At 40.8% G+C, this 23,025-nt stretch overlaps 1 protein-coding gene across 5 annotated transcripts in view; it reads left to right on the top strand.

Annotated features, from left to right (window-relative positions):
• Positions 1-23,025, top strand: part of SEMA3F (semaphorin 3F) — a 151,716-nt gene that overhangs the window by 80,130 nt on the left and 48,561 nt on the right. For all 5 annotated transcript variants that reach the window (XM_039333742.1, XM_039333771.1, XM_039333755.1 and 2 more), the window contains exon 3: positions 22,513-22,673. In XM_039333742.1, the coding sequence (XP_039189676.1) occupies positions 22,513-22,673 (161 nt within the window). The remainder of the gene's footprint in view (positions 1-22,512; positions 22,674-23,025) is intronic.

The following is a 23,025-nucleotide window of genomic DNA, read 5'->3' as shown; positions in this document are numbered from 1 at the left end:
GCCTCTGTTTATATAACCAAGGATTGTATTAGCTTTTTTGGCTGCCGCTACACACTGCTGGCTCATGTTTAAGTGATCGTCCACTAGGACTCCAAGGTCCCTCTCACAGTTACTGTTTTTGAGCCAGGTTTCGCCTAATCTGTATTTGTACCTTTGATTTTTCCTAGCCAGGTATAAAACCTTGCTTTTCTCCACATTAAATATCATTTTGTTTTATAGGGCCCTTTGTTCTAGTTTGTCAAGATCTTTTTAGATCCTGAGCTTGTCTTCTGGGTTGTTGGCTATTCCTGCCAGCTTAGTATCAACTGCAAATTTGATGAGTTCCGCTTCAATTCCCTCATCTAAGCCATTGATGAAGATATTGAAGAGTACTGGGCCTAAGACAGAACCTTGTGGTACCTCACTGCTTATTTCCCTCCATTTAGATGTAGTACCATTAAGGAGTACTCATTGAGTGTAGTTTGTCAGCCAGTTACAAATCCATCGGGTAGTGATGCTATCTATCCCACATTTTTCTAGTTTACCAAGAAATAGTTTGTGGTCTACTTTGTCAAATGCCTTGCTGAAGTCTAAATATACTATGTCCACAGCATTTTGCTGGTCTACTAATTTAGTCACTTTGTGAAAAAATGAAATAAGATTGGTTTGGAATGATCTATTTATAACTTTATTTGTTTCTAGAAGTTCACAGATCTGTTTTTTGATTATTTTTTCCAGTATCTTCCCAGGTATTGATGTCAGGCTGATTGGTCTGTAGTTTCCTGGGTCTGTTTTTTCCCCTTTTTTGAAGATGGGAACCACATCAGCTCTTTTCCAATCCTCTGGTAGTTCCCCAGTGCTCCAAGATTTTTTAAAGATATGATACAATGGTTCTGAGATAACATCTGCCAGCTCCTTCAGAACTCTGGGATGTAATCCATCAGGTCCTGGTGATTTATATTCATCAAGGTCAGACAGATGTTCAATTACCATTTTCTTACTTATTTTAATTTTTATTTCTAGTTTGTCTTTTACAGTTATGTTTTTGGTTATGTTTGTGATTCAGATGAGCCAGTTGACCTGGTTCTACAAAGCACAAATTGGTTCCAACCATCTATTCAATATGAAGTGTGAAAGGCGGTCTGTTATATTTTCCAAATGAGCATCTGTCTGCACAATCTATTTGGAACTGCCCAATTTGATGATTCTGTTTGACTTTCTGATCCATATCAGAATGTCAGTTTGATTGAAAGATTTGATTACATTGAGTTCAAATTAAATCTCTGCACTGGAGGTTTATGCAGGCTATTGTTGCTTTAGAGAAAGCTAAGTATGAATCAGAGACCATATTTCAGCTGATGTTGGTATTTAGATTGATCTATTCCCCCCTTTCTACATTCCAGTTAAATGAAGACAAGACTAATAATAACTGATAAAAAGACGAACATCTTTTTTTCCAGGCAGTCTTCTGCTCCCCTTTTCTTGGAATGACATACCTCTCATTATGTAACCAGCAGTCACACAATACCCTGGCTTGAGCCTGCCTGCCTTTCAGACACACACAGAGCTTACTAGGCTGTGACGCTAAAGTTAATGAGAACCTGCCATGTCCTTTACTTGGTCTGCTTGCAAGGCACGGGGGGGGGGTCCTTCTCCGATGGGTGCTTTACTTGCTTGATGGGATTTCTAATGCAAAGGGACAGCAGCCAGCCTAGGAGCTGTAGCAGGCCCACAGCACTCAGGGAACTGACTGGCACATTGCTCACTGGAGAACAGAACAATCTGTATTTCTGTGCTACTGCTAATTTACTTTAATTATTTCTTGTCTAGGTATGAGTGACTGAGCCATTGAGCAGTTCCCTCCCCCTTCTTACATGAATTCTGTCAGAGCTGCACTTCTTTATTATATAACTGTATACTTACAATACCAATTCTTTCCTGGGTTCTGTTCAAGGCTCAGCTGCATTAATATGTGAGTGATTATTGTTTAGGAAAAGCTTCTATAATGCTAGCAATGTTGTTGTATCAGCAATAGCTTTACTATAGAGACATACTTCTGTGTGTTACAATTAACATTAGACCAAACAAATGTGGAGAAAATCCATGAAAAATCTTCTTCGTCTCAGACTTGCAATTAATCTAAAATTGCAAACTTTGTACTTTGCAATTTATTTTTATGTGACTCTGTGATTTGTTCCTTCAGTTCATTTACTTTGTTCTGATGTAATTTTTAACCTATACTCTATTGAGCTCAGATCTGTGGATTTCAGAAAGTTTATTAATATTCTGGTTTGATTATGGGAGGTTTTTTTTTTGTTCTGACCTCTTTAAGAACAAGTATAATGTATAATGTTTCACTGATACCTAAGTGAGAACTGTAGAGATTTTACTTTCTGGTGATAAAAAGTGTTTATTATGAATGCTGTGTATCATGTATGCAATATTCCATTCATATCTGAGGCCACATATTTCATGATGAGAACTGCATATGTAGAGATTCTTGTGAGTTAATAGCTTCAATAATCACTATAAGATACCTTGTTACTTTAACATTTAATGTGTACATTCTTAGTGTTCATAATCTAGGGATGCCACTAATAAATAATCTAGTCTGAAGGTTGAAATATATGATCGAGGAAGCAGAATATATTCAGTATAATAAAATATGCTTTTTAAAAAATGTAGATTGTATCCTGTCTTCCTCCTAAAGTATTTTGTGCTTTTCCCCCCTTGCTTTTTAAAAAATTTTACATGGCAAATGGCAACAAAAAACTAAAACTGGGGGTGTTATTACAACATGGATATTGAATTTATCCACTTTCTTGATTCACACAACTTGGAAAGCCACTAAAAAGCAAAAGAAAACAAAAAACAAAAAAATCTTTTCAAGATTAGTATATTGTTTGAATGCAACTGCTAATTCTTTAACAGATCATTTAAGCACACGGGTTCTGCATTTTTATTACCTCAATTCAAGCAAAATATTTACTTGGAGCACTGTGGTAGATTAAGAATCAATATGTTATCATTAATTATTTTGCTGAAGCTATACATAAGGAACCATGCCCTTTTTTTAAAAAAAAAAATGCAGTGAGCTGTTGCCAACAAACAAATTGACAAGTCACATGGCAATGCTGTCAGTCACTCTTCCTGATCACTGTAATTTGGGAGTGCAGTCAGAGAATTTCCATTATTCATTTTCCAGATTCAGAGAAGGGAGGAGAAATGTACGGTTACTTCCAGTCACTGGTCAGCTGTTTGCACCAATATGAGCTTAGAGAATAAGAGAGGAGAGACGTACCTAGCTCTAGTACTGTAAAGCAATTAATTGCTCATTAATGTTTTTAAACACTTCTGTAAATGATCAGAGAGTATTCAGATGAATAAGGACAAGAACAGGTATCACCAGGATGCATAGAAGTGCCAAGAATTTAGAGAGTCAAACAAAAGAACTAGGAGAAAAAGGCTGAATAGTATAGATTACAATATTAGCGGCTGAGACCTTTCTGCGTATTAGGATAACACTGTAGCATCTGGGATTGAGTTGTTTCTCCAAAGGAAATATTGTTTTGTATTTTTTGTATTGTTTCCCTGGAGCTGTGGCAGGCAATTTTCCCATGGACGGGAACTTTTGCTTATCCCATCTCCTGATTCTGGAGATATCTTGCCTGCCTGCAGCAGTCAAGGCACCATTGATCCATTCTGCTGCTTTCCCATGAATCTTTTCCTCCCTATACACTGAGCACTCCTCCCCCCCCCCCTTATCCTCACAACATAAATGGATGCAGCAGTGTGAATTGCGGGCTGCTGTCAGCTTTTGCACCTCTCCATTGACCAGCTAGAGGGAGCGCTGGCTGACACATGGAGAGCTCTGTGCAATGAAGACGGGGAAGTGTAAAGCTGTTTCAAGGATTTGGGATGCACAGCCAGTAGCAGTGTAGAATTGCTCTGAAATTATTTTTTTCTGCTCTGCTACAACTTCCTAAGGTTTCTTTGTATTCAATGATATAACCCTCACTGTACCCCCCCTACTTCAGTACTTATAATTCTGCCAGGTTCATACAAAGAGATTAGAAAAGGAATTCAGAAGAATGTCTTATGAACTTAATGAGAGGCTCTGTCTGTCTGTCTGTCATCTATCTATTAAATTCCTATACAACCCATTTCACAGATACGGTGACTCTGGGCAGTTTACAATATAATAAAAATTTTAAAAAAGAAAAAGAAAACAATTAAAATTAGAAAAGTTGAATTTTGTTGTTAATTGCAAAGTCGTGTCCGATCCATCGCGACCCCATGGACAACGTTCCTCCAGGTCTTCCTGTCCTCTACCATCTTCTGGAGTCCATTTAAGTTCATGCCTACTGCTTCAGTGACTCCATCCAGCCATCTCATTCTCTGTCATCCCCTTCTTCTATTGCCCTCAATCTTTCCCAGCATTAGGCCCTTCTCCAGTGAGTCCTTCCTTCTCATTAGTTGGCCAAAGTATTTGAGTTTCAATTTCAGGATCTGGCCTTCTAAAGAGCAGTTGTGGTTGATCTCTTCTAGGACTGACCAGTTTGAAAGTTGAATAGAAAAGCTAAAAACCAAGATGGCAAGTGACCTGGGATTGTGGGTCTTCTCTGCCTGGTCCACCACCCCCATTGTAGCAGGCCCCTGTCAGGATCCCAGGCCAAGCGGCAGAACCAAGTTTTTAGACTCTTCAGAAGGCCAGGAATGTGCAGAGGCCCCAGCAGAAAAAGCTCTTCTCTTGGACCCTGTCAGCTGAAATTCTTTGGCTCATGGGATCCAAAGTAGGCCCTTTCCGCTAGAGGGAATGGAGTGGGGTAAACACAGTTCCTCAGGTACCCTGGATTCATGGTACAAAGGGCCTTAAAGGTAATGACCAATACCTTGCATTGGACCCAGAAGCAAATTGACAGTCAGTGCAGCTCATGTAATAGCAGTGTCACACATGAGGCACCTGAGGGGCCTCCAGAACTGTCCCCGCTCTTGCTTTTTGTACCAATTGTAGCTTCTAAATACTCTTCAAGTTAGCCCAATGTAGAGCACATTGCAATAATCCAACCAGGCATGAGTGACTACACACAGGGCTTCATGATCCAGGAAAGGGAACAAATTTGCACAAAGACTCTCCTACTTCCTCTCTTTGCCATCTCTTCTTTGAGCAGGAATTGCAAGTCCAGGAGACCACCAGATTGTGCACCAAGTCTGTCTAGGGTAGTGCAACTCCAGAACTAAGGATGATAAACCCCCCTGTTTCTGAGGCCCTTTGAACCAATACCCACTCCAGCGGAAGCCTGCTGTCCCCTATCCAAACTCCTATAGCAAACCTCCATTCAAACCCCTTTCTGTGTAGGATGGAGAAATATAACTTCCGTTTGTAAAATTAGTACTAAGCTTCAGGAACAGCCATAATTCAGTAATAAGGCATGTGTTTTGCACGCAGAACATTTGAAGTTTCATCCTCAGCTTTCTAGGTAAATCTGGAAAAACTCTTGTCTGAAAACCTAGAGAGCTGCTGCTGCCAAGAGTATAAATATTAACAAACCACAAGGATGAATTATCTGACTCCATGAAATGCAGATTCCTGTATTCCCTACATAGGGAACAGCTCCATGCCCTGGTTCTTCCCTTTTTTTTCCCTTTGTGGCATCAATACCTTAGAGAGCAGAGTTCATGATATTAGTACACCAGTATTCTGGTACACTTCCATTGCCGGATATTGTGATGCTACATAAGTTCTCTACAGAGTCAATAACTGATCCAGGTTATTCATTGACACAAATGGACTGAGGCAGGCCCAGGGATTGGGGGGGGGGGATATGTAGGGAGAAGCATGTGAGGAAGGCAGGGGCCCCTGCTTTCCTCTGAGGTAGCAACAGCTGGGGAGGATGCAGAAAAGGCAGAACCCAAACAAGGTTTAATACTTCTCTGGCCTCATTCACCCTTTCCTGGTCTACCCCCCTGCCTGCTATATGGGGGGCCTTCCAAATGCTGCCCTGCTTCAGTGCACTGACAGGCAAATTATGGAAGAAACAGATGTTGGAGCTGCTCCAGATCTTTCATCCAGATGTTTGTTTGTGTTGAACACAGACACAAATACAGACTCACCCCTGCATTGACATTTGGCCACACTGAGAGTTGCATATGCATTTTCTGTCAACATGCTTTTCTTAAGAATTGGATGAATGAATATATTCAGAAAAAAAGGCCACCACATGTAACTCTTACTTATATTTTGTGATTCATGGAGCCTGTAAGTGCACACACATTTGCATGCATAGTTCCAAACACATCTCTTCTGCCTTTAAGGACTTGCCAAATGATTACAACAGTACTGTATTTTTTAAAAAAATAATTCTGTTTCTTTTCACTGTGACAGAAAACAAAGAGCTGACTTCAGTATTGAAGCAATAAAAAGTCTTTAAAAATTAGCCATATTGGCAACATCATGGTTTGCTACTAACTTATTCCAAGCATAATGGATAAAGGAAACACATCTGAATTTAAGTATAAATAATAGTACATTTATGAAATAACAAGGCAAGGGTAGAAGAAGGTTGTAAACAGTTTAAGTTAGCCTTCCCCAACTGGGTGGCTTCCAGATGTGTTCGACCAACTCTGAGAATTGCTGGAGATTTATGGGAGTTGAAATCCAACATATCTGAAAGGCACTAGATTGAGGAAGATTGTATTAAGTTCCTGGATCATGGTTTAGATAGGTATTTCTGCACTGCAATAGTGCAATATAGGAGCACTGAGCCCTCAAAAAAAGAATGGAAACTGAAATGTAAGGAGACTCACAAAGTTATCTGGGAAAGCAAAGAGAAACTAGAGCTGCCCCAGAGGTTTTGCTGACTGGTGCAAGGGACAATCCTTCCCATTGTTTCACAAAGAAAACCCAACAAATTGGCAATGAGCTGTTATTTCAACAGAGTCAGTGTAGTTCACTGTCCCAAAGGACAGCATACCAGCCACCTGGCAAAGAGCTCTCCCCAAATTCCCGCATTCATTTGTTCAGTCCTTGGCCTGTTGCTTCTTCAAAGGTGTGATCTTGAAAGAAGAGCCCCAAGTTGCTCCTCACATAGGTTGCTGAAAGGCATGGCTACTAGGCTACTGATCTACTTCCTTCCTCACTTCAGTGTTTAGTGTTTTGTGACATTCCTGGCACAGCTTAGTCAGTCATTCTTCTGAATGGCTTGGAAATTCTTACAGAACTTCCATCAGGAAAGAATAGAGTAGAGTAGAGTAGAGTAGAGTAGAGTAGAGTAGAGTAGAGTAGAGTAGAGTAGAGTAGAGTAGAGTAGAATAATAATAATACCATCAAACATCCACATCTGCCTATCCCAGGTCGTGGGTAAGGACTCGATAGGTAGACAAAATGCCAAATCCAGTCTGAACATCTGGCTGACTGTGCAATGATCCATAATAATATAATAACTCAGGACATGGCTATCAAATATCAAAAACATCTGCCAGACTATCCCATCTCCTTTATATGGATGATCTAAAGCTGTATGGAAAAACATCATCTGAAATAGAATCGCTGCTCAACACTGTCCGTATATATAGCCAAGATATTGTAATGGAGTTTGGCTTGGACAAATGTGCCACACTTACTATCAAACAAGGAAAAATATGAAAACTGAAGGAATCAAGATGCCCCACGAAAATAACATTAAGAGTCTGGATGAGGAAGAGTACTACAAATACTTGGGTATCCTTCAAGCTGACAACATCAAGCACACTGAAGTCAAGAAAAAGATTAGAGGTGAATACATCAAGAGAGTAAAGAAGATCTTAAAGTCCAAACTCAATGGAGGAAATACCATAAAGGCAATCAACACCTGGGCAATTCCAGTCATTAGGTACACAGCTGGAATAGTGGACTGGACTCAAGTAGAACTAAAAGCAATGGATAGGAAGACCAGAAAAATAATGACAATGAATTATGCCCTTCATCCACGCAGTGACATTGACAGACTTTATCTACCAAGGCAAATAGGTGGGCGTGGAATGCTACAAGTACATCAGATGGTTGAAGAAGAAAAAATGGCTTTGGAAGAATATCTGAAGAACAATGATGAAGATGTACTGAAATTAGTATATCAGGAAGGCTTACTGACTACTGGAGAGACCAAACTGGCCTACAAGAAAGACCAAATGAAGAACAGAATAGAGGCATGGGAAGACAAAGCACTACATGGCCAATATGTTAAAAAAATAGCTGGGAAAGCAGATAATAACAAGACCTGGCAATGGCTAAGAGCAGGAAAATTGAAGAAAGAGAACGAGGGACTAATTCTGGCTGCACAAGACCAAGCCTTAAGGACAAATCTATATGGAGAGAAGTGTGTAGTGGGGTGCCCCAGGGCTCTGTTCTGGGCCCAGTGCTCTTCAACATCTTCATCAACGATTTGGACGAAGGGATAGATGGGGAACTCATCAAATTTGCAGACGACACCAAGCTGGCAGGAATAGCCAACACTCCAGAAGACAGGCTTAAGATACAGAAGGATCTGGACAGACTTGAACACTGGGCACTAACTAACAAAATGAAATTCAATGGTGAAAAAAGCAAGGTTCTACATTTAGGCAAGAAAAACCAAATGCACAAGTACAGCATAGGTGGCACCATGCTCAATAGTAGTAACTGTGAGAGGGACCTCGGAGTCCTAGTAGACAATCACCTAAATATGAGCCAGCAGTGTGCTGCAGCTGCCAAAAAGGCCAACACAGTGCTAGGCTGCATCAACAGAGGGATAGAATCAAGATCACGTGAAGTATTAATGCCACTCTACAATGCCTTGGTAAGGCCACACTTGGAATACTGCATCCAGTTTTGGTCACCACGATGTAAAAAAGATGTTGAGATTCTAGAAAGAGTACAGAGAAGAGCAACAAAGATGATTAGGGAACTGGAGGCTAAAGCATATAAGGAATGGCTGCTGGAATTGAGTATGTCTAGTTTAATGACGAGAAGGACAAGGGGGGACATGATAGCAGTGTTCCAATATCTCAGGGGCTGCCACAAAGAAGAAGGAGTCAAGCTATTTTCCAAAGCACCTGAAGGCAGGACAAGAAGCAATGGGTGGAAACTAATCAAGGAGAGAAGCAACCTAGAACTACGGAGAAACATCCTGACAGTGAGAACAATTAATCAGTGGAACAACCTGCCTCCAGAAGCAGTAAATGCTCCAACACTGGAAGTTTTTAAGAAGAGACTGGACAACCATTTGTCCGAAATGGTGTAGGGTTTCCTGCCTGAGCAGGGGGTTGGACTAGATGACCTCCAAGGTCCCTTCCAACTTTACTATTATTATTAGGCAGGCAGGAAACCCTATACCATTTCGGACAAATGGTTGTCTAGTCTCTTCTTAAAAACCTCCAGTGTTGGAGCATTCACCACTTCTGGAGGCAGATTGTTCCACTGGTTAATTGTTCTAACTGTCAGGAAGTTTCTCCTTAGTTCTAGATTGCTTCTCTCCTTTCTTAGTTTCCACCCGTTACCTCTTGTCCTGCCTTCAGGTGCCTTGGAAAATAGCTTGACTCCTTCTTCTTTGTGGCAGCCCCTGAGATATTGGAACACTGCTATCATGTCCCCCCTCGTCTTTCTCTTCATTAAACTAGACATACCCAATTCCAGCAACCGTTCTTTATATGTTTTAGCCTCCAGTCCCCTAATCATCTTTGTTGCTCTTCTCTGCACTCTGTATACAGCAGGGGTGTCAAACTGCTGGGCCCGTGGGCCAGATGCATCATGCCAAAACCGCACCCAACCCATTGCCAGCAATGGAAAAAAAATTATGATACATCACGGCACGTCACGTGACATTGCAAGTTTGACACCCCTGTTCTAGAGTCTCAACATCTTTTTTACACTGTGGTGACCAAAACTGGATGCAATATTCCAGGTGTGTCCTTACCAAGGCATTATAAGGTGATATTAACACTTCACATTTTGTTTTTAATCACGTGTGTGTTAATTCTCTCAGAGAGTAATCTTATGGAATTGAGATGAAATTATATTTTTTAGAACAACAAGAACCTGCATCATGCTTTATGTTGCTAGGTGATCATGGGTAGGCAAGCTGCACTCCCATTTAATAGGAAAGTGCTTTGTGTCAGGCAGGAGATTCCCTTGCTATCTACAAGCAGAGAGAATTTTATTTCATAAAGAGAGAGAGGAGGAAAGTATTCATTCTCTTTATGCCCAAGCTACACAGGACATGGATATCATTCACTTTTTTTAACCAATGTATAATCAAGATACCATAAGCAGCCTGCAGTTAAACTGAAAACCAGGATGTGTGAAAAAGAAACCCTGTTGTGCTAAGCATTCTGTTGCTCCTGAGTTTCACCCACAACTGCTTCCAGTATTTTGCTTTAGGGGAAAAGGTATGTAAGATAATTAAATATTGGGCCAAGAGTGGGGGAGTTACTTGAGCTCAGTGACATATGGTTACTTGAGCTTGATTGGCGCATCTGAGTTCTTGTCTGGCAAAGTTTTCAAAGATAAAAAACAGACCCTTATGAAACTTGGTGAATTCTTGGGTCCTACAAAAATATTGCTTTCATTCTTTTCAAAGAGCAGAGAGAGAAGCATGTCAATTTTTTTACAGAACAGCTTTGAATCACTTCCCTTTCCACAGTATGAAGTAGAAAACATTTTCTTGCTCCAGATGCTTTTTGTTCCTTTTTTTTCTTCCACTTTTTTTTTTTAAAAAAAAATAGTGATTCCTGTTGTTCAGGTGAAATGCAACTGAAAGGAGTCTCTTGACCCTGGAAATTAAACATGCCAGGCCAGGCTGGCACTGAAAACAGTCACCACTGCTTAGACCCCCCCCCCCCTCCTTCCCACCCTCACATGTCTTGTGTCACTTCCTACAACTTCCTTCTTCTGGAAAAGTTAGAACTCAAAGGGAAAGAAACCTGTATAGCAAAAATGCCTCTCCTCAGGCATATTAATTTCCTCTCCCTTCCCTTTCTTGTTGAAGTACTTGGATGACCTTGAAAGGCTTATTATTTCAGCAATAACGGGCATAGTTGAGATTGCAGCAACTCAGAAGAGAAATGAAAACAGGAACATTCCTCTGGGCTGGCTTTTTTTCCCCTCCAAAGAATATAAATGGATTTGGAGTTTCAAGGAAGAGGAGGGCCCCAGCACAGTCGGAGGTTTCAGAGGCAATGGCTGCTTGACTGGTGCTGGTCGGTGATCAGATCAACTGAGACATTAGCACCAGCCACAGCACCACCATTTTGTTGCCTCATGAATGGATATGAAAAGGTTGTCGCTAAAGTTTTGCCGTGCCAGTTGCTCTCAGAAGGCCTTAGGTAGCTTTGGACACTTTCAACATAAAATGTTATGTTAAAACATAAAAAGTTCATTCAGTAATGTAATATATCATTTAGAGGGGGGGACATACTGTAACTGATGCTTCCACACAACTATTATCTATCACTTTTGCATTCTGCTTTGTTTCCTTATTAACATATTTATAAGTTTTAATCTTAAAACTTAAAATTCTGTATATAAGAAAAGATTAATACAATTAAACCAAGATAACAAAAGAGCAGCCCAAACCCTTCAAACAGACTAAGATTTGCATGGGTTGTGATGGCTGAGTAATTTGTGTGCAGTGGTTAGAATGCAGTACTGCAGGCTACTTTTGCTAATTGCTGGCTGCAAAAGGTAAAATGAGGCCCCAGATTGTTGGGGGGCAATATGCTGACTCTCTGAGCCACTTAGAGAGGGCCATAAAGCTGTATATGTCTAAATGCTATTGCTATTGTAGTCAAGTGTTGATGCCAGGTGAACTCTCCTCACTTATAGGTATTCTACCAGCTGACCCCACTGCTGAAAATAATTAGCAGAAAGAGGTATATAAGAGCACACACTACATTATCATGTTTTGTTACCCTGCTTTGTTGAATAAACCACAGTGACCAGTTTATGTTTTGCTATGCCATGGACAAAAGTTTATAAACCATAACAGTCATCAGTGTGCAAAATGATCTGGATCTTATTTCAGAAGGCCTTCAGTATTGTAAACTGGCTATTAGTTTGGAGCTGGCTAATAATTATCAGATTATTTAGAAATTGCCAACCTTTCTCCTAGACCCTCTTTAATACATTGCCACCCACCTTCTGGAGGGCTCATTTTATAAGATTCTTCTTGAGGTACAAACATGTCTGTGAAGGTCAGGTATGTTCAAGATTGCTAGCTACATCTTACTTTATGTAAACCCATTGGATTGTGGCAGCAACCCTGAAGTCTCAAGTGATGCCTATTTGTTTAAGGCAGGGGTGTCAAACTCAATTTCATTGAGGGCCACATCAGCATTGTTGTTGCCCTCAGTGGGCTGGGTAGGTGTGGCCAGGGTAGGTGTGGCCTACTGGGTGGGGGTGGCCAGCTCTACATTGTTTGCATCAAGGGTGCCTGTGGGGGCCTGGGCAGGAGTGGATAGATTTGAGGGTCTCTGGCAGAAGTGGGTGGGACCAGGGCAAGTGCCAAGGCATGGTCCACTGGAGGAATCTCGCTGTTCCTCTCAGACGATGCAGGGGGGAGGCTTCTATAGCTAAGACTGAATGCATTTCAGCATAGATGGCCACCACAAAATTGTACATTGGCTCCCAGCTGGCTTGGGCCAGGGCGAAGGCAGAGGGGGCCGTTCCCTCACTGTTTCCAGGATGGCTTTGCGGGCCACATGAAACCACTTCGCGGACCGCATCCGGGCCCCGGGCCTTGTGTTTGACATGTCTGGTTTAAGGTGACCTAATCCAAATCCAGCAGTTACTATCCTAGTGTGTACATTGATTCTGTGACATGTTCTAGTCATGTCTAATCAGATATCACTTACCAGCTTAGACTAGCAGGTAAAAGAAAGGTTGATGGGGCTGGATGGATACGAATATGAATGGGTGAGAATATTACTAAGCAGAGGAAGGCCTGCTGTATTTCTGGTTACACTGAGGATGATAGTGAAACTCTGGCTTGTACCCAAGGCATCTGTAGCACTCCTGGCTGTCATCTGTGTGCCTCATTTAGTGCCTGAATATTCATGACCCTCATTAAATTCTTTCAAGCACTTCTCTAGCATTGGAACTAAAAATAGCTGGTGAAAGATGGAAAATTTCCTCCCCCTATGTACTGTAAGATAGAATCTGGAACCTGGTTAGCATGTAGGGCTGCCTCTTATCTTGTCTCCTGGAAAATATATTTCAAAAATGTGAGCTGTAAAAGAATTGACACTGCTAGGACATGCATGGTGGTGATTTAATACTTCCTTGGCTTCATGTGCTGTCGATTTTCTCCTGAGTGGGTTCTTGGAGGAGCCACAGTGAGACTATCTTCGTGCCTACACGATATTGCTTGTCACAAAGTAATTGGGACAAGGAGCTCTTTAAGGCTTGAAAAATCTGCTCATGTGTGAAATGCGAGAAGCAGGGTTGCAGACATAAAATGAATTTTTATTACTAATCTTAAATCCAGCACCTTCTGAAACTTGCAATTTTCATGCTGGCTGTCAGAATTTAAAAGTCTGATTTTCAAAAACCCACCAAATCTTAACATCCTTTGATGAAAAGCTACAAATTAATATTATGTTCCCAGTGGTTTTTGCATAAGTTGATTTTCACCCATTACCGAAACTTCCGCAACTGATCATGAATGAGTGTGAATGGGTTTAAATTAGCAAAATATGATATTTTGGGAGAAGTATGTTGTGATTCATTTCTCCCCTCCCAAAGCTGAATACAGGGAGAATCAAATGACTGGATGTAGGGAGTTGTCTGAAGGCTAGAGCAGGCAGGCAGAGGGAGTGGATAGATGGAGTTGGCTGAGTGCTTGTTAAGCAGTGAAGCAGCTAATGCCACCCAGCATTCAGGATTCCTGAGGAATGACATCTGCAGGGTTCCTCCTTCGAGGAAGACAAGTGCACTAGCAGAATCCCTGGGCACAGATAGAAAATTGTTTCCTTTTGGGTGGCTTCTTTGCACACCCTTTCTACCATATCCATAACTGAGGCCAGTGAATCCTATGAGCCAAGTGAGCTAACCTCACTTCAAGAGTTTTGAAGGTACAGGGCATCCTTGCCACACATGTTGAGAATCATTAAAAGTCAGAAGATGTAATATAATATGAAATACATAACTGGAGGCCCTAGGACATTCCCTACATGCACTTCTCCCAAAGTATTGGGTGTACATACCCTGAGCTCCTCTAAACTTGTCCACAACTTTTGTTTTTGAATATGGCAAAATGTCACTGGGTTGCCTAAAGTAAGCTCTAACGAAATTGATTTTTCAAACGTTGTATGTCGTCCTGGTAACAATATCTGCTAGTCCAGTGATGGTGAACCTTTTAGAGACCGAGTGCCCAAACTGCAACCCAAAACTCACTTATGTATCGCCAGGTACTGGGTAGGCATGGCCAGCTGGGTGTGGCTACGTTGAGCATGGCCAGGGTGAGCATGGCCAGCTCAGTGTTGCTCCTGGGGAGGGACGCCTTTGGAGGCCGAGCAGGGTTGGGGGAGATCCAGGGTGATTCTGGCAGGTGGAACGTGGGCAAGAAGCTCGTCCTGCAGGGTGAGACGAGGCAAGGTGAGGCAGGGTGGGGGTGCCATTGTTGCAAGGTAAGGTGAGGCAGCGGCCGGGGTGGCTGCTGCCTGACACCATCGGCCCCCGCACACAAAGGCCAGTGAGCGCATGGGTGCTGGGATGCATCTGGCCACGTGGGACCTCAGTGAGTTAGCAGGCGGCTGGTTGAAGAGGATGGTTGCCATCTCCAGGGAATGGCACGTGTGCCCACAGAGAGGGCTCTGAGTGCCACCTCTGGCATGCATGCCATAGGTTCACCACCACTGTGCTAGTCTGTTTTGTTTTAAAATTAAAGTTAAGCTATAGACAATTCTCTCTCTTCTCTCAGTGCAAAGGAAGACCAGACCAAATCTTAGGAGCATCTGAGTCCAGAGACTGTTTCCCTACAATGTACATATACAGAGATCAACACATGACCCAACTGTGACAGCTACATCTAGTTGACCCCTTACTGGATGAGCTGGGATTTTTCAAAATTTGGAATGTAACTTCATCACTCCTCCAAGTACTTAAGTAAAACTATGTGCGGCATGTGTCCTCCCTACCATTTTTTGTGTATTTTAACAAAAAGTGAAGTGTTTCTCAGTTGCTGTTAGGATGGGGAGGCTTCTCACTTCTTCCCAATACTGTTTGCTTATTCTCCGTGCCAGATATGTGACTAAATTATGGAAGGCAAATGCTGCCATCTCACTGTGCCAGAGAGACATTCGAACCTTTACAGGAATTTTTTATGGAGCAAGAGTTTTTTCTTCTTCTAAAGATCTAAGATCTTTTCTTCTAAAGAACTTCAAACAGAAACTTTGCACTTGGGGTTTATTATTTTTTTTAATGGCTGGGTGCCAAAGAGAACAACCATCAAGAGTCAAAAGTGTGGAGGACAGGTAGGATGGAAGAGAAAGGGGTGTGAGTAGCTTGGGCAAATTCCAGGGAGAAACATTGTTTTCCAAACCCCAGCAGTGTAATGTAAAATAATTTTCCAATGTAAAATAATTTTCCGTCTTGCTGTGCTTAAACAAAGCAAGCCCCAGCCTGGCTTTGAGACTGATCTGAGATATGCGGAATTAATGTCCTTATATGTTTGACTAAAGGTAACCAGTGGTGCTTTGCTGCCCCCTTGGCTGGAGTGAGTGAGTTTCCAAATAGCAGCTTTCTAACTTTCCCAGGACTTCTCACTAAGTAGGCCTCTAGTCAATGTTTTTTGAGGGACATTGATGATATTTGCTCCAGGCCACACTTTGAGGGAGTCTTCCACTGTTCAGGATTGGAAATGATCTTTTACTATTTCTATTCAAATCAATAGAATAAACTAATTGAGTTGAAATATAATTTCTGGAGTTCCTTCCAGATTTAGTCTACCTCACACTTTATAATTGACTTGCTGCTCACTTAAGAGGACAAAAATGTGGAAGACAAAAATTGCATTGCCAAAGGAAGCAGTGAGGGTAAAGGGATGAAAGGGGCTGTAGGAAGCACTCATTTCATGGGTTCTTCAAAATCTTTAAAATGTCTTACTTTAGCCCTCAGGAAATTCTACAATGCCTCTCCTGAACCTAGAGAGCTTAATGTGTTCATTGCCTATAACTAAAAACAAAGTCTCAACTAAAATCTCAGGTCCTTTCTTTAGTATCACGAAAGATGAAAAGTAAATAAAATGTTGGAGTCACTTAAAACCCACCTCTTTGGGTTTTAGGTGACTCCAACATTTTACTAACTAATATACAATATATGTTTGTATATTTGTTTATCTATTTGTCAGCTATTTCAGACAAACCTGACTTTGTTACTGCTTAGCTTACCTCAGAGGCTCTAAATTTCTAGCACTATCTTGGTTGTAGAATACACAGGGAATACACAAGGAAGAAAGGAGGGAGGACTTCTGGATCAGTAAGCATGGATGTGTGTCTCCAGATAATGGCTGACGACAGTAGTTCGGTTGTGGGATGGTTAATTCTTGCTTAGAAGTTCTGCTAGTTAATGCTTACAAAAAAGGGCACCTTTGGTAGAGAGTGATGATTAGGGCTGACATAGTGTTTCTCTTGCTTTCAAAGAAAGTTTGGCAGTTCAGTCAAGTGGCAGAAACAACATCATACAATGCAGGAGGTGAAGATGGCTGATCTCACCCAAGAAAAGCAAACTAGTTAAGCTAACAAAAGCCGAGCTTTATCTATTGAATGAACCTGATTAGAGAATTCAGGGCCATTTGGGAAACAATGTTGAAAGCCACTGGGCTAATCCGGTTTTTTTTTTGCCTTCTCCATAGCCAGTCTTTGGTCCATGACCAAATCTCAGTTCCCTCTCCTGGCAGCTAAGCTTCTTTTCTCTGCCTCTTAGGTGGGTTTCTGACACAGGCTTTTTCTGAAAGCAAACTCAGGAGTGCTTCAGGATTTCTCTTTTACCCACTGTTGCTTTGTGGAGCATAAATAAGAGGCAAAGCCAGCCATGGTCCTGTATTTCCAAATACCAACTGACCTGTCCTGGTTCCTTTCTCTGTCACTTTTTTGATAGACAAGAGCCTTGAACTGTTGTCTCTTAGGGGATGGGAAGGGAAAGGCTTAGCCATTGCATCTTATTCTCTTGCTGCCAATGGATGAAATATTTACTTTATTGTCATAGCATATTTGCCTGCTGCTGCTGTCTTGAGCACCTAACCATTTGCAGTGCATTCCGTTCTTAACCCAAAGTCTTGAAATTCTGATGCTTGGGCAGGCTATGGAATTGGGGTAGTCAAACCCTTGGACCTGTATTCCTAAGTAGGTTGAAAGTTAAAGTCTGACAATGAATACTTCTGATGACTGTCCCAAAGGTGCTTTTTCAGGAGGCAACTGGACTTTCTTTTTTCTCTTTGAAGATGTTTCGCTTCTCATCCAAGAAGCTTCTTCAGCTCTGACTGGATGGTGGGGAATGGAAGGATTTATACTCCTTGCAGATAGCTGGTCATTTGCATTCTTTTAGAGCAGGCATGTTAAACTGCCGGCCCGTGGGCCAGATGCATCACGTTGAAACTGTGCCCATCCCATTGCCGGCAATGGAGGAAAAGTCGTGATATGTCGTGCGATGTCACATGATGTCGCGAGTTTGATATGCCTGTTTTAGAGAGTTGTTGAGGCCACTTGGAGGTTTATCTGTTTCAAGGTCACCTGAGTGGTGCAAATGGATGTGGAGCCTTCTTGGAACTGTGTTGTAAACTAGAGATAGATGGTGTTGTATCCCTCCCCCTTTGTTGAGAGAAGGCTCTTCAATTTTGATATAGATGGCCTCTTTAACCCTTCTTTCAAACCAGCAGTCCTCTCTGTCCAAAATGTGGACTTTACTGTCTTCGAAAGAGTGGCCTTTCTCCTTTAAATGCAGATGGACTGCTGAATCTTGTCCTGATGGGTTCCATTTCCCACCATCTGAAGAAGCTTAATTAAGATTAAGCCATTTGTTATAATCCTGTGTTTTCATCAGCAGAATCTATACTAGAGGCATTTTGTGGTGCATTCTGATGCTAATATTGCTGTATAATAAAATTGCTACAAAGTGGACTCACCAGTATGAACATCACATAGTGTCTGCTTTGTTAAAATGGGAGTGTGTGAAATACACCCACCAATATACAGTGTTCTAAATCCAAGGAAACAGAACACATGCTAAAGGGCATGTGAATGTCTCAGACTATTGCATTCCATTCATGTTCTTTCTCTCTCTTTTTGCACCTATTAATTCTATTAAACCCATTTCCCTCATGTCAATGAAACAATGCAGTTAAAGAATTAATATTTCATCTGTTCACATCTGCCTAACATTGTTATTGCACAGTGGGAAATAGCTGAAGAAGAAAAAAGCACAATTTTGAGCTTGCAAACTTCTTCCCTTTAGATCACTTAAAGAAACTTTAAGAATTAACTGTTTGCTGATACTTATTGTGCTAGAGGAAGAACTTGTTTATTTGCATAATTTGTTTGGTCCTTTTGTTTCCTTCTCCTCTTAGTCGTATCCAACTATTTTAAGGCAATCCAATGAGTGATGATGATTCCCTTACCTACCCTGACATAGAAGATGGCAGGGAAGACCCAGTTGTTTTCTCCATGTAGCCAGACCTTGACACCATTCTCACCAGTACCAGAAATAATCCTGCAATACTTTCCCTGGTAGTGCCTAGTTCTCAAATTTACTCCAAAAGTCTACCATAAAAGCAACTTATGGAGAAATTGAATGTTGGAGAAAAAGTGTCAGGAGAACAGGTTAGGGGTGGCATCACAGTGAGAGCACAAAACTTCTGTGTGGATTTATCTCCAAGTGCTTTCCCCATATCACTACACATATCCAGCAGCAGAATTGTCTTAACTTCCCATCATAAGAACCATTTGTATGGACTAGGGGTTGTATGTTCTGAGGAATAACAGTAGTTGGATCTATCAGATATTTGGGGTGTCTTCCCAGAGATTACTGAACAATGAACTTTAGAAAGCATTTTTTCTATTTGCATGTATAATGCTCTTTATTGTTTTAAATGGCTTATATTGAGTTACTATATTTTCATTTGAATGTGCTATACATGCAAATGAAAAAAAATAAACGTATTGATTGATTTATTCTTTTGTTGCTGGCTCATTTCAACTCATAATTGGCTACTTGCCATCATGTCCAGATTTCTTGACTTCATACTTTATGCTTTGCTTGATGAAAAAATAACAAACTATCCTCTTCTTCCCTCCAACCAGCAGCAACCTAAAAATTCATGAATCTTTTTTTCAGAATCCCAAAGTCTTCACTCACACAGCTGTAGTAACTCTGAAACCTCTCTTTCCTTAATGAATCACCGGTTTGAAGCTTTCCTATCTGAAACAAAGTACTGATTACATGTTGCAGAAACAGCTTTTTTTTCTTTACTAGTTGCTCCAAAGTTACCAGCTGGCACTAGATCATAAGGAAATTATGAAATTGTTTATTGGAGTACTAATTATTATAGTTCTGGAATTTGTTTTAGTTCTAGAACTAAATACTGTCACAATTCTCTAATATTAAACCCCACTCCCCTCTTCTGAAGCAGCATAATTTGGTGAGAAGCAGAAAGTAATACTTTTGCTGTCATGGTTAAAGAGAATGAGTGAAGAATTGTTGCTATTTAGCACAAATCACCCAGATGTTGGATGATTTCTACCATATCTTTTGCTTCTTCTTAAAGTAGAGAGTTGAGGCTACCTTTTTGTTTCTTATCCTCCTCCTTCTCTTTCTTTTAAAAAAGGGTTTACTCTGGATATTACATTTGTCTAGAAAGAAGTTTGGACTGAGCATATTAAAGAAATGCAGCTGTATATTAACTTTGGACAGCTCAAAACTGCATGGGCTGTAGCATACTCAAAGTTGTGCTTTTGGAAAGTAATTATCAAGTGTACCCATACTTTTGGCAATAATTTCTGTGACAAAATAAAGTGCATTGAATTGTAAACAAATCTCTAACAGCAAATAGCCATATTGGGAAAGATGGAATGGACATTCTCAGTTATCTGAATGTATCTGGTTGTTTGATTAATCTTTTCAGTGTGTTAATTCATCAATGCTGGTCAATCTCTTATTATGTCTGGATTCGGAATACATTTCATATATTGCAATAATAAAGAAGATGTGGCCTAATTGAGAGGTCCCCAACCTTTTGGGCACCAGGGACCGGTTCCACGGAGAGAGGATTTTCCACGGACCGGAGGATGTGTGGTTTTGTGTGCTGCCTGGGTTTTGCTTGTTTGTGCAGACCAGTTGCTGGCATGCTGCGGCCCAGTGCTAGTCCACAGACCGGGGGTTGGAGACCCCTGACCTAATTGTTCTGTGGAAACATGTGTTTAACAAAACTCTCTCCCTCTCTCTCTCTCTCTCTCTCTCTCTCTCTCTCTCTCTCTCTCTCTCTCTGTGTGTGTGTGTGTGTGTGTGTGTGTGTGTATACACACATATACATATATTTTCTGGGGCTGCTGGAAAGGTACAGTCAATCTGTTTCGCCACCAGATAATGTGCCTGATTGTTGACCAGATGAATTCAGCTATGCTTTTCTTCACTACTGGTACAATTTCTCTTTTCTCCTTTGGTCTCTTAAAGCCTTTCTGATTAGCCTCATTTTTACCTGCTTCTTCCTTCTGGTTTATATCATTGGTTGGACTCCTAGATGCTCTTCTGGGGTTTTGACAATTGGAAGCATCATGGCTCCATTGGCAGTAATCATCCAAAATGTGTGGATATGACAGAAAAGTAGGGCAGCTTCAGTGCAAGCCAGTGTTTCTCAACCTTACTGACTCTTAGTGAATCCCTGCTTACCTTCCCATCGAAGTGGCACCTTTATTTATCTAGTCGCATTTGCATGCTTTCGAACTGCTAGGTTGGTAAGCGCTGGGGCGAGGATGGGAACTCACCCTGTCGCATGGATCTCAAATCTGGGCTGCCAGTTTTCCAGCTGAAAAGCCCAGCATCTTAAGCACTGCACCACTGCCCTGCCCCAGATCACATAATAATCACCATGAAAACATGGGATGAGTCTTTACTGATAAGCTAAATAACTGAGGTGGGGCTGTTTATGTAGACTACAAGTCCCAGACCATCCCACCAACAACAGGTGAAAGAATTGACAACTAACTCTACAGCCCTTTGATGATAATACAATAACAGTCAAGGAAACAAACTATTCAATAATCCTTAAAACAGAAGTGAGAACAGAATTCTGAATAAGTGTGTTGGCTCCAATTTTTCTTCTTAAAAGAACACTTGTACAAATTAAGAATGATGTCTCTGCCTAAGATGCTGGACTCACAAGAATTCAGGGTGGGAAACCTGCTTAGCCTTATGCCCCCTTCCACACTGAACAGCACACTTACACAAACAAAGGACCTGTGTGAGCTCAGTGCCCAGCTATGTAATTAATTCACTGGCAGTTCACTGGCAAACAGCTTCCTCAAATTAATTATTTGTTTTTTTAAAAGGTAATTATATTGACATATTGTACAGAGGTGTAGGGAACATTTAGTAGCAATTATCAACCACTTTGCAGCAACTAAAGCTGCCCTCTTTGCTCTCAATAAGTTGGAAGGCTGATTTCCACGGAGATTTATTTCCAGGAAAGATCTCATTTGAGTGAAATGACGATTCCTCACTGTATTGTTTTGCTGACCTTCATATTCCTCCAGGTTAAAATTCAGCGTCAGTAGATTGTAAAAGGAACTGCTGTTAATTTTAAGTGTGCTTTTTATTTGAAGTTGTCAGGAAGAGTAACATGTGAGTGGAATCAAGGTGTGAAATCAATCTCAGGCATCAGGTCTCATTCCTGGAGCTGATTTAGACTCTGTAGATGTAGGCTATTTCTACAGCAACACCTAAAATTCATTTACAGGCATGTAAAACTGATATGATAATACATATGGATAAACTGTGCCACTACTCTGTTCCCTTCTGAAATCCCACTTTCCAAATGCTCCAAATTAGATATTTATTGAAAGGACTACAGTGAATATCCAATATGAAGCCATGTTGTTTCATTGTATGTAAGACCGGACAGAATGTTTTATAGAAATACTTTTTAATTTATTTTTTTTTTTATTTTTTCTCATATGTATCATAGATGTTCTTGGGCCCCACAGATTGACAGTCTAGTAGAGAATAATGTAGAGTTAGATGCTGGGAAAGTCCTCGGCTTTCAATAATTCAAGTTAAATCTGGGTTGATGGAATCTCATGAGCTAAATTATGCTTACACATTGCATTGCTGCAAGAGGAGTGTTTCTTTGAATAATTTGTTAATGTCTACACACACAAGTATATTGCTCTATTTAAGAGTCAAATGTCTTACTGAGTTTTGGAGCACTTCGATTTCTCCTAAATCAAGCATACTATTCCCAGAGGTTGACTATTTTGGAATCAGGGTAGAAAAAGACATTTAATACAGGTCTTTCCTTCTGTTTGTTCCTATAGAGCTCAAGGCCACTGGAACTGCACGCTTCTTCAATTTCCTTCTCAACTCAACAGACTACCGAATCTTGCTGAAGGATGAAGATCATGACCGAATGTATGTGGGGAGCAAAGACTACATCCTCTCACTAGACCTTCATGATATCAATCGGGAGCCCTTGATTGTAAGAATGTATTTTTAAAAAAAAAATTATCAGGAGTAGGCAGAGGGAAATTCTGTTTGATGAGGAACAAAATGCTTCTAAATTTATGCTGAATTTGCAATAGAAAGATATTGAAGCAGATGAATCTCTCTGGAAAAGTAAGTTGGAAATAGGATTGCTTTTTTTAAATTGATCTTTCTACAGTTGATATATCATTTTTTTCTAGCGTTTAATGCAATGAAGAAAATATTAAACAAACATTAATATTTGTCCAGATCTTTTAGGAAGGGTTTTGTTTTGCTTTTTTGGAGTGTATTTTGTCTCTTCAATAGCCCAGAGATTTTTTTTCTTTTTCCTACATTATTCAATATAA

The sequence above is a fragment of the Crotalus tigris genome, unplaced genomic scaffold (genome assembly GCF_016545835.1).
Source record: "Crotalus tigris isolate CLP2741 ecotype Arizona unplaced genomic scaffold, ASM1654583v1 scf7180000017625.6296891, whole genome shotgun sequence".
NCBI classification, from domain to species: domain Eukaryota; kingdom Metazoa; phylum Chordata; class Lepidosauria; order Squamata; family Viperidae; genus Crotalus; species Crotalus tigris.
Note: the sequence above shows the minus strand (reverse complement) of the source record. Positions and strands in the feature narration are given on the sequence as shown.